This window comes from Crocuta crocuta, unplaced genomic scaffold, assembly GCF_008692635.1.
Source record: "Crocuta crocuta isolate KB4526 unplaced genomic scaffold, BGI_CrCroc_1.0 scaffold56, whole genome shotgun sequence".
Taxonomy (NCBI): domain Eukaryota; kingdom Metazoa; phylum Chordata; class Mammalia; order Carnivora; family Hyaenidae; genus Crocuta; species Crocuta crocuta.
The window spans coordinates 4,061,405-4,075,363 of NW_027531334.1; the positions used below are offsets into that span (position 1 = coordinate 4,061,405).

General features: G+C 42.4%; 1 protein-coding gene across 3 annotated transcripts in view; it reads right to left on the bottom strand.

Annotated features, from left to right (window-relative positions):
* Positions 1-5,865: 5,865 nt before the first annotated feature.
* The window catches only part of PLCXD2 (phosphatidylinositol specific phospholipase C X domain containing 2), a 49,693-nt gene continuing 41,599 nt past the window's right edge, over positions 5,866-13,959 (bottom strand). For all 3 annotated transcript variants that reach the window (XM_077771909.1, XM_077771908.1, XM_077771907.1), the window contains exon 5: positions 5,866-12,297. In XM_077771909.1, the coding sequence (XP_077628035.1) occupies positions 12,138-12,297 (160 nt within the window). In that variant the 3' untranslated portion in view covers positions 5,866-12,137. The remainder of the gene's footprint in view (positions 12,298-13,959) is intronic.

The window sequence follows — 13,959 nt, forward strand, 5'->3', positions numbered from 1 at the left end:
GGTAGATATTGAAAGCAGAAAGAACTCGTGCCAACAAAATCTGGAACAAAACTTTGTTTGAAGAGTCATGACTAATGGAAGGATTTCAAGAAATCACAAATACAATTTTTATGACGAAAGATAGAAAACTTTCCAGACCTTTGAAATATGGAGAGGAACAACAACAATTTTCAAAAGGAAGGGAAGATGGAAGAAAAATACAGCCCACTTTGCAGAACACGCTGGTGGACAAATGATCGAATCCCCTCGACATGACTAACACATCTCTTTCAGTAGACCATCATCGGAGACGCTCTGGGTACAAGGCTGGGCAAAACGCTTGCTTTGTGACCTTGAAAGAAAGGCCCATGACCGGAGAGATCACCTACCTTGACTGCTGCTTTTAGAATCTGGATTCTTCTCTCACCTTCCTTCCGGACTCTGCAGTGGTGGTCCACGACTGTTTCAGTCCTCGCCAAAGAGTTTGGGACGATGGCAAGAAGCATCAACACAGGCTTTCACTTTTTCCCAAGCACAAAAATCAAGGTGTCCCCTCCACTTCCTTTCCTGCTTTCACTGGTCCCTGCGTACAGTGGTCACGAGCTGCAACTTGCTTGCAGCCAGGTATGTTGACAGATGTGAAGGAGGGAACCTATGCTGCTTTCAGCTGCCTGGTCCGGCCAATCATTACACAACAGTCCAGGCTCTCAGTCCTCCTCAAGCCCCGCCAGAGATCTGGATGACAGAATCAGATAGCAGTACTGTGGGGGTAGAAAGCAGATCTGTTGCTATTGATTATCCAGAAAAGCAGTGACCTTTCAATGGGATCTGTGAAGTAGACAGGTATACATGGGAGAAATACCTTTTATTTCACTTCTTTTTCTTGTAGCAAGCTCAGAATGGAATTTCAAAGGCATTTTAGCGAATCTCTCATTTAACAGAATTTCTTCCATTGAATTCCTGTCTGGTGAGAATCATCTGGAAATTTCTTGAACAAATCTAGCTGCCACTTACTTGAACCTTGAAATTTTATTCCTATTTTATAAATGAGGGAACAGAAGCTCAAAGGGCAATGAGCAGGTACTTAAATCAGGATTCGAACTCACTGTTCTAAAACCAGTACCAAGGTCCATGTGCTTTCCATAGTATTCTGTGGTAGGCTGAAGAGGTCCCAAAGATGTCCATGTCTGAATCCTTAGAATCTGTGAAAAAGTCACCTTTCATGGTAAAAGGGACTTTGTAGATGGATTAAGTTAAGAATTTAGAGATGGGAGATTGACTTGGATTATCCATGTGGGCCCAGGATATCACATAAAACCCTCATAAGATGCTAGAATCAAAGGAGACATGGTGACAGTAGTGGAGTCAGAGAGAAATTGAAGATGCAGGAAGGGGCCGCTGGCCAAGGAAGGTGGCTTCTAGAAGCTGAAAAGGCCAGAAAATGAGCTCTCCTCTAGAATCTCTAGAAAGCACCCTACACTGCTGGCCCATTTCAGACCACTGACTGTAGACTTGAAAGGGAATAAATTTGTGTCGCTGTAAGCCACTAAACTTGTGGTGACTTATTATAACAGCAATAGAAAACTGCTCTCCCAGAAATAGTCTGCCTGATGGTGAGCTCATTATCTCAGATAAGAGTGCTTTTTATTGAGCCCTTCTCTACCTTCTTGAAATGGCCTCTCATGGGTCCTAGTCCTTCCCTGTGCACCAGGCACTCAGGGGGCAGTTGGAAATGATGGGGTACCCTGGGAGGAGACTCCGAGACCAGATTCTAGTCCCAGCTCCGCCTTAGACCAGTCATTTATCTCTGGCTATTAGTTTTCTCTCTGTAATATTAGCACCTGGACAAATGCTCTTTGGTCCTTTTTACATCTAAATCAATAAGATTCTGTAGGGCGCCTGTGTGGCTCAGTTGGTTAAGCGTCTGACTTTGGCTCAGATCACGATCTCCCGGTTTGTGGGTTGGAGCCCCACATCAGGCTCTGTGCTGACAGCTTGGAGCCTGGAGTCTGTTTCAGGTCCTGTGTCTCCCTCTTTTCTCTCTGTTCCCCCTCACTTGTGCGTGCACTCTCTCTCTCAAAAATAAGTAAATGAACTTTAAAAATATTTAAATTCATAAGATCTAATATCTCAGTCATGCAACAATTTAAAACTATTTGAAGATATCCCCATCATGTTTTTCTCAGTCTTTTTAATTTAATTTATTTTTTAAGTTTGTTTATTTATTATGAGAGAAAGCAAGGGAGGGTCAGAGAGGTAGAGAGAGCGAATCCCAAGCGTGGGGTTGGAACTCTCAAGCTGTGAGATTATGACCTGAGCTGATATCAAGAGTTAGAGCCACACAAGCGCCCGTTTCTGTCTTTTCTAAACACAACATCCCCAGTTTCTCATGTGACATCACTTCTGGCCCTTGACCCTTCTAGCTGCCTTTCTCTGGAAAGGCTCTATATTGTCCACCTCCTTCTGAAATGTGGCACCCAGCCATCCCTCCATATCTGCTCCTGTGCCTGGTTTCCCCCATCTCCACTGTCCTCTCTTGCTAGAGCCCATCTGAATATCATTTTGTAGGGTCTTTTGGACTTGCTTGGTCTGTTCCTTTTTATTTTCTTTTATCCAACCTTACCTCTTGAAAGAGGGCATCCATAATCCAAAAATTCATATGAGTCTTAATTTAGTTCATTTTTTAAATAGGAAAGACCAAGGCTTTCTAGAGCTAGCCCATGTCAGCCACCTTTGCTTGCTTAGCAACCTTGAAATGATAGTTTATTCTCACAGATATTTGAAAGATAGTGGTGTGTAAATTTCTTAGAATCATATATTCCTTTGAGAGTCTGATGAGAGCTATGGATTCTCTATTAGAAAGTAGTGCTCATAGTTCATAGTTCCAAATTAATTTTTACTTTTTTGAGACAGAGAGAGAGAGAGAGAGAGAGAGAGAAAAGGTGGACCGGGGTCTTGGGGCGGGAGAGAGAGAGAGAGAAAGAGAATCCCAAGCAGGCTCCACGCCCAACATGGAGCCCAATGCAGGGCCCAATCCCACAACTGTGAGATCATGACCTGAGCTGAAATCAAAAGTAGGACACTCAACTGACTGAACCACCCAGGCGCCCTAGTTCTAAAATTCTGTATGTCATGTCAGGGCATTCTGGCCCCAGTGAAGTAGACCACTGAACCCTCTGATCTGTGGCAGGTTTGTTCTAAACCTGCAAGGTTGTTGGGGAAGGAAGCAGCTTTTGCAAAAGGCAATCTAATATCTTCCTCCAGATCCATTTTATATATTTCGTGGAGGCCTAGAAATGAGACTCCTGGGCCCAGATTGAGCAAACACCCATTAAGGATCAAGACAGAAAAGTCTTTAGGCCATAAAGCAGAGAGGTTAAACAAAGAATAGCTTTCAGTGGACTTCTTTTGCAGTGAGTGCTCTGCTTCTTAGGGCCTTTCTCCACAGGATAAATCCCATTCTTTAGACACCAGGCCCCTTAGATTAAAGCCATCTGCTTGCCTAAGGCTTCTCTCAGTTGCATGATGCTACTGGACAGAGGCTGACACTTCTGTGTCCCCTTTCCCCACCCATGCTTTCCCAAAACACTGCCCAGCTGTGCAAACACCCTGGTCTGACTAGCACTTTTGTTTAACTGGCACTTGCCCAGGCCATCCAGAGTGAGGTTTGAGGCACATGGGCTTTGGCCACTGTTCCTCCCTTGCGACCTTCTACCCTCTCCGAGAATGAAAGGTTTCAAATCTTAAAAATAATAACAATCCTTCAGTTACAGGGAGCAGATCTGCAGAGGGATAAACAAAAAAACATACTGCTGGTCAAGAATCCCTTTGGGAGGAAAAAAAAAAAACCCACAACAAAAATCCAGAGCATCCTAACCTCAGGGATTCACAGAAGAGGACTCACTTTCCAAGTCAAAGAAGCAGGGTCTGCTCTCTGCATTGCACATATCTCCAGGGAGGCCATCTGTGGCACTGAGTGACTCGGGCACCTTTCTCCTGCCGCACAGGACAGCACGGAGACAGAGCATGCACTGGGCACGGACTTCTGCAGAAAGCATGAAGAGAGTCTCCTTAAGAAAAAAGAAGTGGTTTTCTAGCCCAAATAGCAGTCTGTTTATATACTTATTTAGTGGAGGATGTTTGAAAAGAGCATGGCCCAACCCAATTCTTGACAAGAGTGTGCAGTGGAATCAACTACGGTTGTTTTCAGCCTGGAAAGGATCGTAAACAAAGGCCATTCCCATAGCTTCACAGTGGGATTTTTTTTTTAAACCTTAAGGAAATTTTATATGACTGTTGAAAAACCCAATATGACTTGCCATAAAGAGAAGGTAGCCATAAAAGAAATACAATGCACACAAAATGATATTAAATGTTAGCTGGATACTACTGGCTTTTTGTTGTTGTTGTTGTTGTTGTTTTTGCTAGAAAAACAAGGGTTAGAGGGGTTTCATCACTAAGCTGAGACTTTCTTCTCTACTAATCAGGATGATTAAGTGATTGATGATATGAATGTTATTCAATGATATGGCCATCTTCCCCCTCACACCATCTGGCACACCACCAGGGGCGGGAACCCTACTCACTCTTGGGGCAATGCATAGCTGGCCCAGTGATTGTGCACCTTTCTCTTTCACTCTTTTATCTGCTTTCTTCTTATTAATTATCTCCTGCTAAATCATTTAGCAATAAACGCAAGAGTTAGTAGTCACTCATGTGGAAGGGATTGTGCCGGGTACTCGGGTACTCTGTGCAAAGTTGCCACCCTCAATACTAAGACTAATAGCTACTCTTGAGAATTTATTGTGTGCCAGGCTCTCTGCTGAAATGTTTTCTGCATAGTTTCTTATGTAGACTTCTCAATAACCCGTCAGAGCAGGTGTTATTAGTACTATATCCTAGGACTAATATACTATATTTAGAGATGTTCCATTTGTCTAAAGTTATACAACCAGGATGTGATACAGCGAGGATAGAAACACAGGGCTGTGCATCTCTGAAATGCCTGTTGCCCTAGCTTCTGTACTCAATAGAATATTCATAACCTAGTTGTAATATGAACAATTAATTTGTACATAATATATCCATTCAATTCTCATAGAGGCAATGTCTCAACCCAAGTGTACATTCAGAAATTGAGGCCCTGGAGTCTTTGCAAATACACCATGCAGGTTTTTGGACCCAGCCCTATCTTCTTCATGCCATTTTAAAAATTAAAACCAAATGGAGACGACTGACAGTGTGCTTATGAGAGCCCCAGGAGACCATACGGCAGATTTACTAAACACAAACTAAAAACACAGGTGAAAAATCTATGACGGTGTTCTTTGATTGCTATATGTGATTACTTAGAATTAATTTCATATCTGCTAAATTCATACACAAGACTTTCAGCTCAGTCCATTATTTTTGTAGGGCATAGGGCAAAAAGAGAAAATCACTGACATTAAGTGGGCTCAGGTATTCTACTAAAAAGAATTAGGAATGAGGAAAATATTGCCCTTGGACGCCCACTTTTATTTGTTCCACGTGTGCACAAACACATAATCTCTGCGTTGTTCCATCTCGGCGTGTGGCAATCACTCAGAGTGACCCGGGCTGGCCATGGTGGTCAGGTGAGAACGTGGGTGTGGGACCTGGCCCATGCCTAGCAGAAATAGGTGAAGTGCTCAGGTGAAGCTTGGAAATGGACGGGTGACAAGGCTGTGTGCACATTTCATGCATGGCTCATCTTGGGGACCGCAGGCGTGTTTAGCTGACTCCAGTATGTCTTCATCCAGTGTCATATAATCAGATATTTTATTGACTCTGAGTCTGTAGCCTTTAAAAAAAAGATCAGAAGTGGGCCAATAATACAATGCACAAAGAAACAAGGAAAAGTGCCTGTTAAAGCTTGATATTTATTATTAGGTTTAAGCCTATTTAGGTAGTTCAAATAAATACAAGAAAAGACATAATGTCATCATACCTATTAAATTTTTTTTTCACAGTTAAAATGAGGTAATCTGGCTTTACAATGTTTCAGGTTGAATTAAGCAGAATGATCCAGGTTACAAGAAAGAAGGAGAGATATATTTGAACAATTATTTCCTACAGGGGAAAAAGCCAAGTGAAATGTGTGTGAATAAGGTAATTAAGCCACAAAATACATTCCAGAGTACCAAGCAGCATATAAGTTAAGTACCAAACTTAACTCTAACCTTAAAATTGGTACAATTTACTATTCTTATTTTATTAATTTCTTTACTTAACTTAGCAAACAGCATGCACTGTAATATAAAGCAAGTGTAGAGGACAAACATAATATCTAATAGAGTATTTATCAGATTCACATATCATATCTGAATTGACCAAGACTTATTTTCACCATGACAATCTCTGTATTTTCTAATTGCCGATCAGTGAGGTTGAGTATGACAGGTGGCATATACACAGTATGAACACTGCATACACACTCTGTGTGTGGTGCTTATTAACAGAGGGGTGCAATCTAGAAAGTATCATAGCAGCAAGGTACCACCGGGTCTAGAATATGTTCTAAGATTCATCATGTTGATGCTATTGATTCATGACCAAAGTGTTATTAGTGCTATAAAGCAACAACATATGTCAAATTGCAAATATACAAAGCAACGGAAGGCCTATTTGACTTCAAAGTGCTGTGCTTCACATTGGGCTCCAAGCTTGTGAGCAAGCCCCTGCTTATTTGAATGAAGTATTGACCCCAACTTCTGGGCCCAATCAGACTGTGTGTGTGTGTGCGCGCGCACGCACGTGTGTGTGTCAGGGGCAGAATTACGCATTTGGGACCAGTAAGGAGCAATAATAACCACTGTGATAAGAGTGAGCTTGGGCCTCACTGAATGTGTGTGCCTATGTGTGTGAGTTTCACCAGTATTGTTATTAACAGTAATCAGCAGATGATCAAGATTGGCCAGGAGCCAAGAGACAGAGTGATATTCTGTGCAGATCAGAAGGAATGAGGAGGAAAATACCTGTAGACTATTGATGAGGTTATCTCAAGATTATGGGATTGAATTCCCAGCAAAGAGAAGAAAAATATTTTATCCAAACTATGTGACTTAGAAAGGAGTTTGAAAAGTACTAAGAATAAGTTTCGTTGGAGAAAAGACTAGAACACTATATCCACTGCAGGATAAAAGGAGTTATCTTAGAATATATTTTGAGCATTGAAGACTGTGCTATGTCAACAACATCTTAGCATTTTGTACTGTATTCTTCCCGGTTAAAGGCCAGTTCAGCAATATAGTACCTTTAGTGTCACTATTTCTCATGGGAAGCTGGGGTACCAGAAGATAAGAAAATAGTAAGTCTCTTGGGAGAGTAAAGAGCTGTTCATTACCATTTGGAGTTAGGGTGAAGTTTCCAGCTAAATCACTTATCACCTAATCAGTCCACTCCTGTGTGTCCCAAGACAACGTTTGTGGGTGACAAAGCCATGATCGCAAATAATAGGAAGCAGTCTGAGGCGGAGGGCCGAGGAGTTACTGCAAAGTTAGTGGAATTGAGAGGGACAACCATGTTCTATGCCACACAGAACAAACTTCCTGTTCGTATGGACATTTGATGTTATCAATTTCTATTCACTTCCTTTCGGCATAACATGACTGTTTAGTGTGCATTTGGGAAAGCCCCCCTTTTAGGAAGTCAAGTGTGTCGGCAGATCTCATTCAGCTCTATTCATCTCACTCTATGGATCACTACAGTGCCAGTGTTGCACCAGATCTGTTGTCCTAGACCACACTTTGGAGAAATGAACCCAAACAGCCTTTCTTTACACATGCCACACAAGGAAAAATTACCATAACTGCACACCCTGCCCCCTGGATATAAAGCATTTAATGTAACCATGAGGGACCTGACATTTTGGGGAGCTGGTCGACCAAGGTTTGCAGAACATCACTGAAGCAGCCGACGACATCTCTATTCCAGATTAAGGAACCAACGTGGATTTAGCAAAGGGTCACTGGCTTGCTTGGCCACGAGAGAGAAGTTTCATGGCTGTGGCCCCCTCATTAGGTTGTTCCATTTCCCAGAACCTCACAGTAAAAATCTGCAGTCAGCCTTAAAGAACATTCCAAACACTTCAACTGGGGCATGAACTTGTTCTGTAAGACGGCCTGAATTTGTGTCGCCCTGTTGCTTCCATGAAAATAAATGGTTTTGGGGCGCCTGGGTGGCTTAGTCGGTTAAGCGTCCGACTTTCGCTTAGGTCATAATCTGGCGGTTTGTGGGCTCGAGCCCCGCGTCGGGCTCTGTGCTGACTGCCAGCTCGGAGCCTGGAGCCTGTTTCAGTCTGTGACTCCCTCTCTCTGACCCTCCCCTGCTCACGCTGTCTCTCTCTCCTAGAAATAAATAAAACATAAAAAAAAAAAAAGAAAATAAATGGTTTCATTTCAGTAGTAATTTCTTCCGTTGCTCCACCTTTAGCTTAGTGCTCCGCTTTCTCACCTGGTTGTAATAAATGTCTCTTCGGGGAGCACTTGCTTATGGCAGGAGTCAGAAAAACAGAAAGAGCTGACACACCACAAAACTTCATTTAATTCTAGAACGCTCTGCTACATTGTCTTCTTGAACAGAAATATAACCTTTGTGATGTGAATATGAGGTCATGAAAGGAGAGCCAGCATTCTTAAGATTGGTCATGACCTGGGCTCACATCTTGTGCTTTTGAGTTTATATAAAAATCCTGGGTTTGGACTGTGGCTTAACTATTTTCAAGAATTCAGGGGTCTGGTCTCAGTGTTAAGGAAAATAACTACACTTAAGTACTAGAGAGCCTAATACAGCATATGTATCATATGCTTTTTGGCATGACACCCTTAGGTCTGTCAATAATTTAAAATTTAATCCTCAATAACTTATCATTCCCTTCCATCAATTCCATCTTGAGTTCTTTCTCCAACCCTAAGGATATCTTTTCTGCCCATGAAACCACAGGGGTAGCTCTAATAGGCTCCAAGTTCAAGCCCTTGAACATTGCTCCAATCTAACTGAAACCTGTGATTGTCCCCTTTGCCACAAAGCCATGGAAATGTGGCAAATGGTCCAGGGAGCTCATGAAAAACTCACCCTGTTTCAGAATAACTAGGGCCCCCAATCCTCTGAAACTAAAGCCCTCTTTGGCTCAATCAAGTAGGTTTTTAGTTGATCTTGAAGTTAATTCTGAGTAAGTATGGTAGGCTTGTTTCATCTCGTGATAATGAATGATGTGGTTACGTCAACCATTTTTATTGTTGGCAGTTGTAGAATGAGTCATAGAACGAGAATCTCTTCTCCCTCCGTCCCATTACTGAGTCTCCTGCTTGGCCTCACGTCCAAGAGCAGAATGCATCCATCCTTTGCAATATGGTGAACAACTTGTTCCTGGGGCAGGATCCTGCCAATTTAAGGGTGTTTCTCAAGGGTGAAGTGCAGATAATACTCCTAGCTCCCAGAACTCCTGTGTAGAATTTCAAAATGCAAGCCAGGCTGGCAACCCAAAGAAGTATGAAAGAGTGAACACCTGCACTTGCCACATAGAGCAGGACTCCACACACATGACCTTGGGACCATTTTCTGTGCTTCCGTGTCACGCTTGATGATTCTCCTCTTCCCACGCGAACACTGAGGTGCACACCAGTGCGACAAGCCAAGTGAAGTGCAATTATATATTTTGGAACAAAAAGAAAAAAAATCAAGTAAACATTTCACTGAACAGTCAGCAGCCCTTGGGTGTCACCGGCCTCCTGTGGGACACCCTGCCAACACACCTGGCCTCGTAGCACCAAGCACCTGGACAAAGCTGAGGCTCAAATAAAACGGAGCAGAAGAATTCTCCTCTTGCCTCCTGATCTCTTTGCCAAGTAACAAAGGGTTAGAAGAGGGGAAATGATCCAGTCTCTAGCAAGAGTTAAAACGAAGACCAAACTGAAACAATGACCACACAAATCAACCCCCGAGGGAAGGCCAGGGGTTTCAGAGCTTGTCACTGGGGTTTAATATTAGAATCGAAGAAAAATGGAGAAAGGGAGGGCACTTCCTTTCTTACCTCTTTCCCGAGAAGGCCCTCAGAAATTTGACAATACAATCCCAGAAACCTCTTCGGAGAGGGGGCTCAAATGCAAGAACAGGAAGAGTTAGACCAGATTTTCCCAGAGGCATTTGCATTTGGGGCCCTCTTCAAGCTGTGGAATCTGGAGGTCAGGGATTAAATTATTTTTCAGACAGTAGAGGCTGGAAGACCGAGATTTGGGGGTGTGCTTTTGGTAGCTCACCCCCAGATAGCCGCCATTGCAGGAGACATATGAGATCCAGCTGTGAGCATGGAAGAGTAGAAATGGAAAGCTCCTGCGGGGTGGCCCAACGGTCTTCACACACACACACACACATCCATCCAGGATTCCACGTTTATCTTTCTTCCTTAAGAATCCAGATGCTGACATTTCCTTAGGGATCCTCAGGCAGTTCCGAGGAGCCTCAGCACGTACACACTCCATGCCCAGTGGAGTCTTTCTGGCTCCTTCCTTTTCAACCTTCTACTAGAGAGTCTGCCTCAAGAACTGAGAGTTCTTCATGACTCATTGTATCTTCTGACGCAGTGTGTGGCCTGGTAGTGGCTTCTCGGGTCTAGACCACACCCACGCATGAACACTGTCCCACATGACTGGGAGAGCTGGGAATATCTGTAGCTGAATCAGGGGTCGCTCACAGTGCTGAAATGCATGCTCCTACTGAAGGGAGAAAGATCTGGGCGGCATCAGGCCTGGGTGAAAACAGTTCGGGAAGCTCCTTTGTGAGTGCTCTTGAGGTAAGAAGCACTATTTATTTATCTATAAATAAATAAATGGATAAATAAATAAATAAATAAATAAAACACAAGAGGACTCTTTATAGATAAGTACCTCTTATCCATTAAAAAATATCCCTTCTTGAGTTTCAAAGCCCACATGCAGTGGTGATGAGCAGGCTCAGAACAACCTGCAGAAAGTAGAACAATCAAGACACAAATTGGAAATGTTCCAACACTGGGTATTTCTCACTTGATGACACACAAGTCATCCTAAATGTCCCCGAGGTAGTCTTGTTTTCAAGGAGTACAGAACAGCTCCCAACCCACCGGGGGCTTCCTCCTTAAATCCATTGCACTTTCCCACGCATCCTGTGTCTGCCTCCCCGGTGTCACAGACAAGGTGCCTTCCGTTACCGTTGTGTCTCACAGCACAGACCGAGGCCTAGGCAGACAACAAGGAAATGCAATTCCAGGATCTGGCTTGGAGATCCCATTCTTCAAAGAGGACTTTGCCAAAATGATGCAGGAGTTTACCTGGCAGCCATTTTGGGGAAAGCTACAGAATTAAACCAAAGAAATCTGGCGTGCAACAAACATGCATGTCTATCTCCTTTTGGGCCCACACTGAAAGGATCTTCCAACATTGTTTCTTTCCTTTCACTTTTAAGAAGGGGCCAATAGAAATAGAAAGGAATCAATGTTTTTAAAACTGAAAAACACATTTCTGATACCAAAGGCAGTATGTATTGTTTATCTAAAGAATCAAGGTGACCAGTTCCCAAGCATAAGCTATGGAAGAACAGATTGTGGCTGGAACAGCCTGGTGACAAAGAAGTCTTACTCTCTCAGGGAAGAAGTGGTGACATTCAACATGCCAGAGAGAGTTGGTGCTGGGCCCTTTTTCCCCTCAAAGCCTCAGGCTGAGCCACCCCATAGGGCCATCCACACCTGCAATGAGCCATTCTTTTGACTAAGGATGCTTTTCTGATTCATCTTTTCACAGGCTCGAATACAACATCCTGGAAGAAAACGGGAAACTGGGCCAATTATAGGACACTCAATGGAACCTGGAGGCTCTCCTTCCATATTACATCCAACATCATGAGCCACTGGGGAGACCCGGACCTTGATCACATGAGATATGCTTCTTCCCTTGGACTTAAGTTTTTTAAAAGTCTCATTTGGGAAAAATGCAATTAAAATCTCTGTAGTTTTATCCAAATGGCCCTATGAAGAGGGGAAAACACCCTCCCTCCTCCTACTTCCCCATCACTGTCCAGGGACCATTCTAATAGGAAATCCTTCAGAACTCTGGCCTGGATCAATAAAGCCAACATTAAGTTAAATTTTAAAAAAAAAAGTCAAATCAGCATTTAGCCAAAGCTCTGTCCTCCTGTAGGAGGTCATTCAATTCAATGACAGTCGTGGCAAAGTCCACCAGGTCCACGAAGTCCGATGTGATGATGTTGACACCCATGGCTCCGGGCTTCTGGGTTTTCACCCAGTCCAGGATGGCAGGAAGATTCCTGCATAGAAGAGAGAGCGGGGAGCAGAGTTTAAAAGGACTCTTCCAGAAACAGAAACAAGACGTTTCTACTAATGTAACAAAAGTATGTCGATAAAAGCACACGTCCCCAGAAGTTCAGCCGTTCAAGCTTTCTGTCTCTTTCAAGGATGGAGTGATGTCTACTCCAACAGAGAACTGTACTTTCAGCGTTTCTGCCCTGGAAGGGGAGACTATTTGCCTCAAGCACCAAAGAGACAGCCATGTCAGTAGGACCTTGAAAGACTAAGATCAAGAGCTTAATTCTTGGTAGGTTCTTTAGTTGTTGTTTTTTTTTATCATGAAAATTTACAAAATTTGCAACACTGAGAGAAATTTGTAGCAAGTGCATCCATCATCTAGTTGCCACCACTAACATCTTACAGGACTTGCCACATACCTGCCCAACGACTCATCACTCTATCTTTCCATTCAAAACACCTTATATTTTTGACAAGTTCCAACTGCACACATCTATAGACATGCTCCGGTGCCTTGGTATGCATATCATTAAGGAGGATTCAATATTTGTTTTAATTTGTCTCTTGTTTGACATAAGCCTGCATCCAATAAAATGCACAACCCTTACGTGTACACTAGTTGAGTTGTGACAAACAAACACATAACACATACCCCATATCAAGGTACAGAACGTTGCCAGCCCCCATGTACCTTTCGCATCACTCCCTGTCTCCATTCTCCCAGAGGCAACAATTATCAGAACTTTTTTCCTACCATTGATTAAATTCGCCTGTTCTAGAACTTCCTGTAAGTTCGTGCACTCTGTACTCTATCTATCGTGTGATGTTCTTTGACTAATCGTTCTTGTTTTGGATTTGTCTGTGTTGCTATATACATCAGTCATCTCTTCTCCTTTTTAAAATCACTGCAGTATTCCACTGCATGAATATACTGTAGTTCGTTTATCCATTTTCTTATTGATGAATAAATGGGAAGTTACTCATTTTTAGAAATTATGGATAAAACTGTTATGGACATTCTTATCTAAGTCTTTTTGTGGACATTTCTTTTCATTTCTTTTGGATAAGTACCAACACCTGAGACTGCTTTGTCATACGGTAGGTTTACATTTAGTTTTATAAGAAACTTCCAGATCTTTCCCCAAAGAGGTCATTCCATTATATATTCCTATCAACAAAGTATGAGAGTTCTGGTTGCTTCAGAGCCTCTCCAACCTTTGGCACGATTAGTCTTTTTAATTTGAGCTATTCTAATGGGTATGTAAAGATACATATTAGTGTTTCAATTTGCATTCTTTTCTGATGACTAATAAGGCTGAGCAGTTTGTAATGTGCTTCTTGGCCATTTATATGTCTTCTTTTTGAAGTTCTTGTTCAATTCTTTTACCTATTTTTTTCTTTTTTCTTTTAATTGTTGAACTTTAGAAGTTATTTATATATTCTAGATACTAGTATTTTCTCAGATACACTTTTTGATATTTTATCCTTGCCTATAGCTTGCCTACTAATTTTCTCGATGGCATATTTTGGTGAGCTGAATTCCTTAATTTTAAAGGAGTCTAACTTATAATTTTTTTCTTTTATAATTTCTGTGAACTATCTAGGAAACTTTTGCTCAGTTCCAAGTCACAAAAATATTTTCCTGTTTTTCTCTATAAACTTTA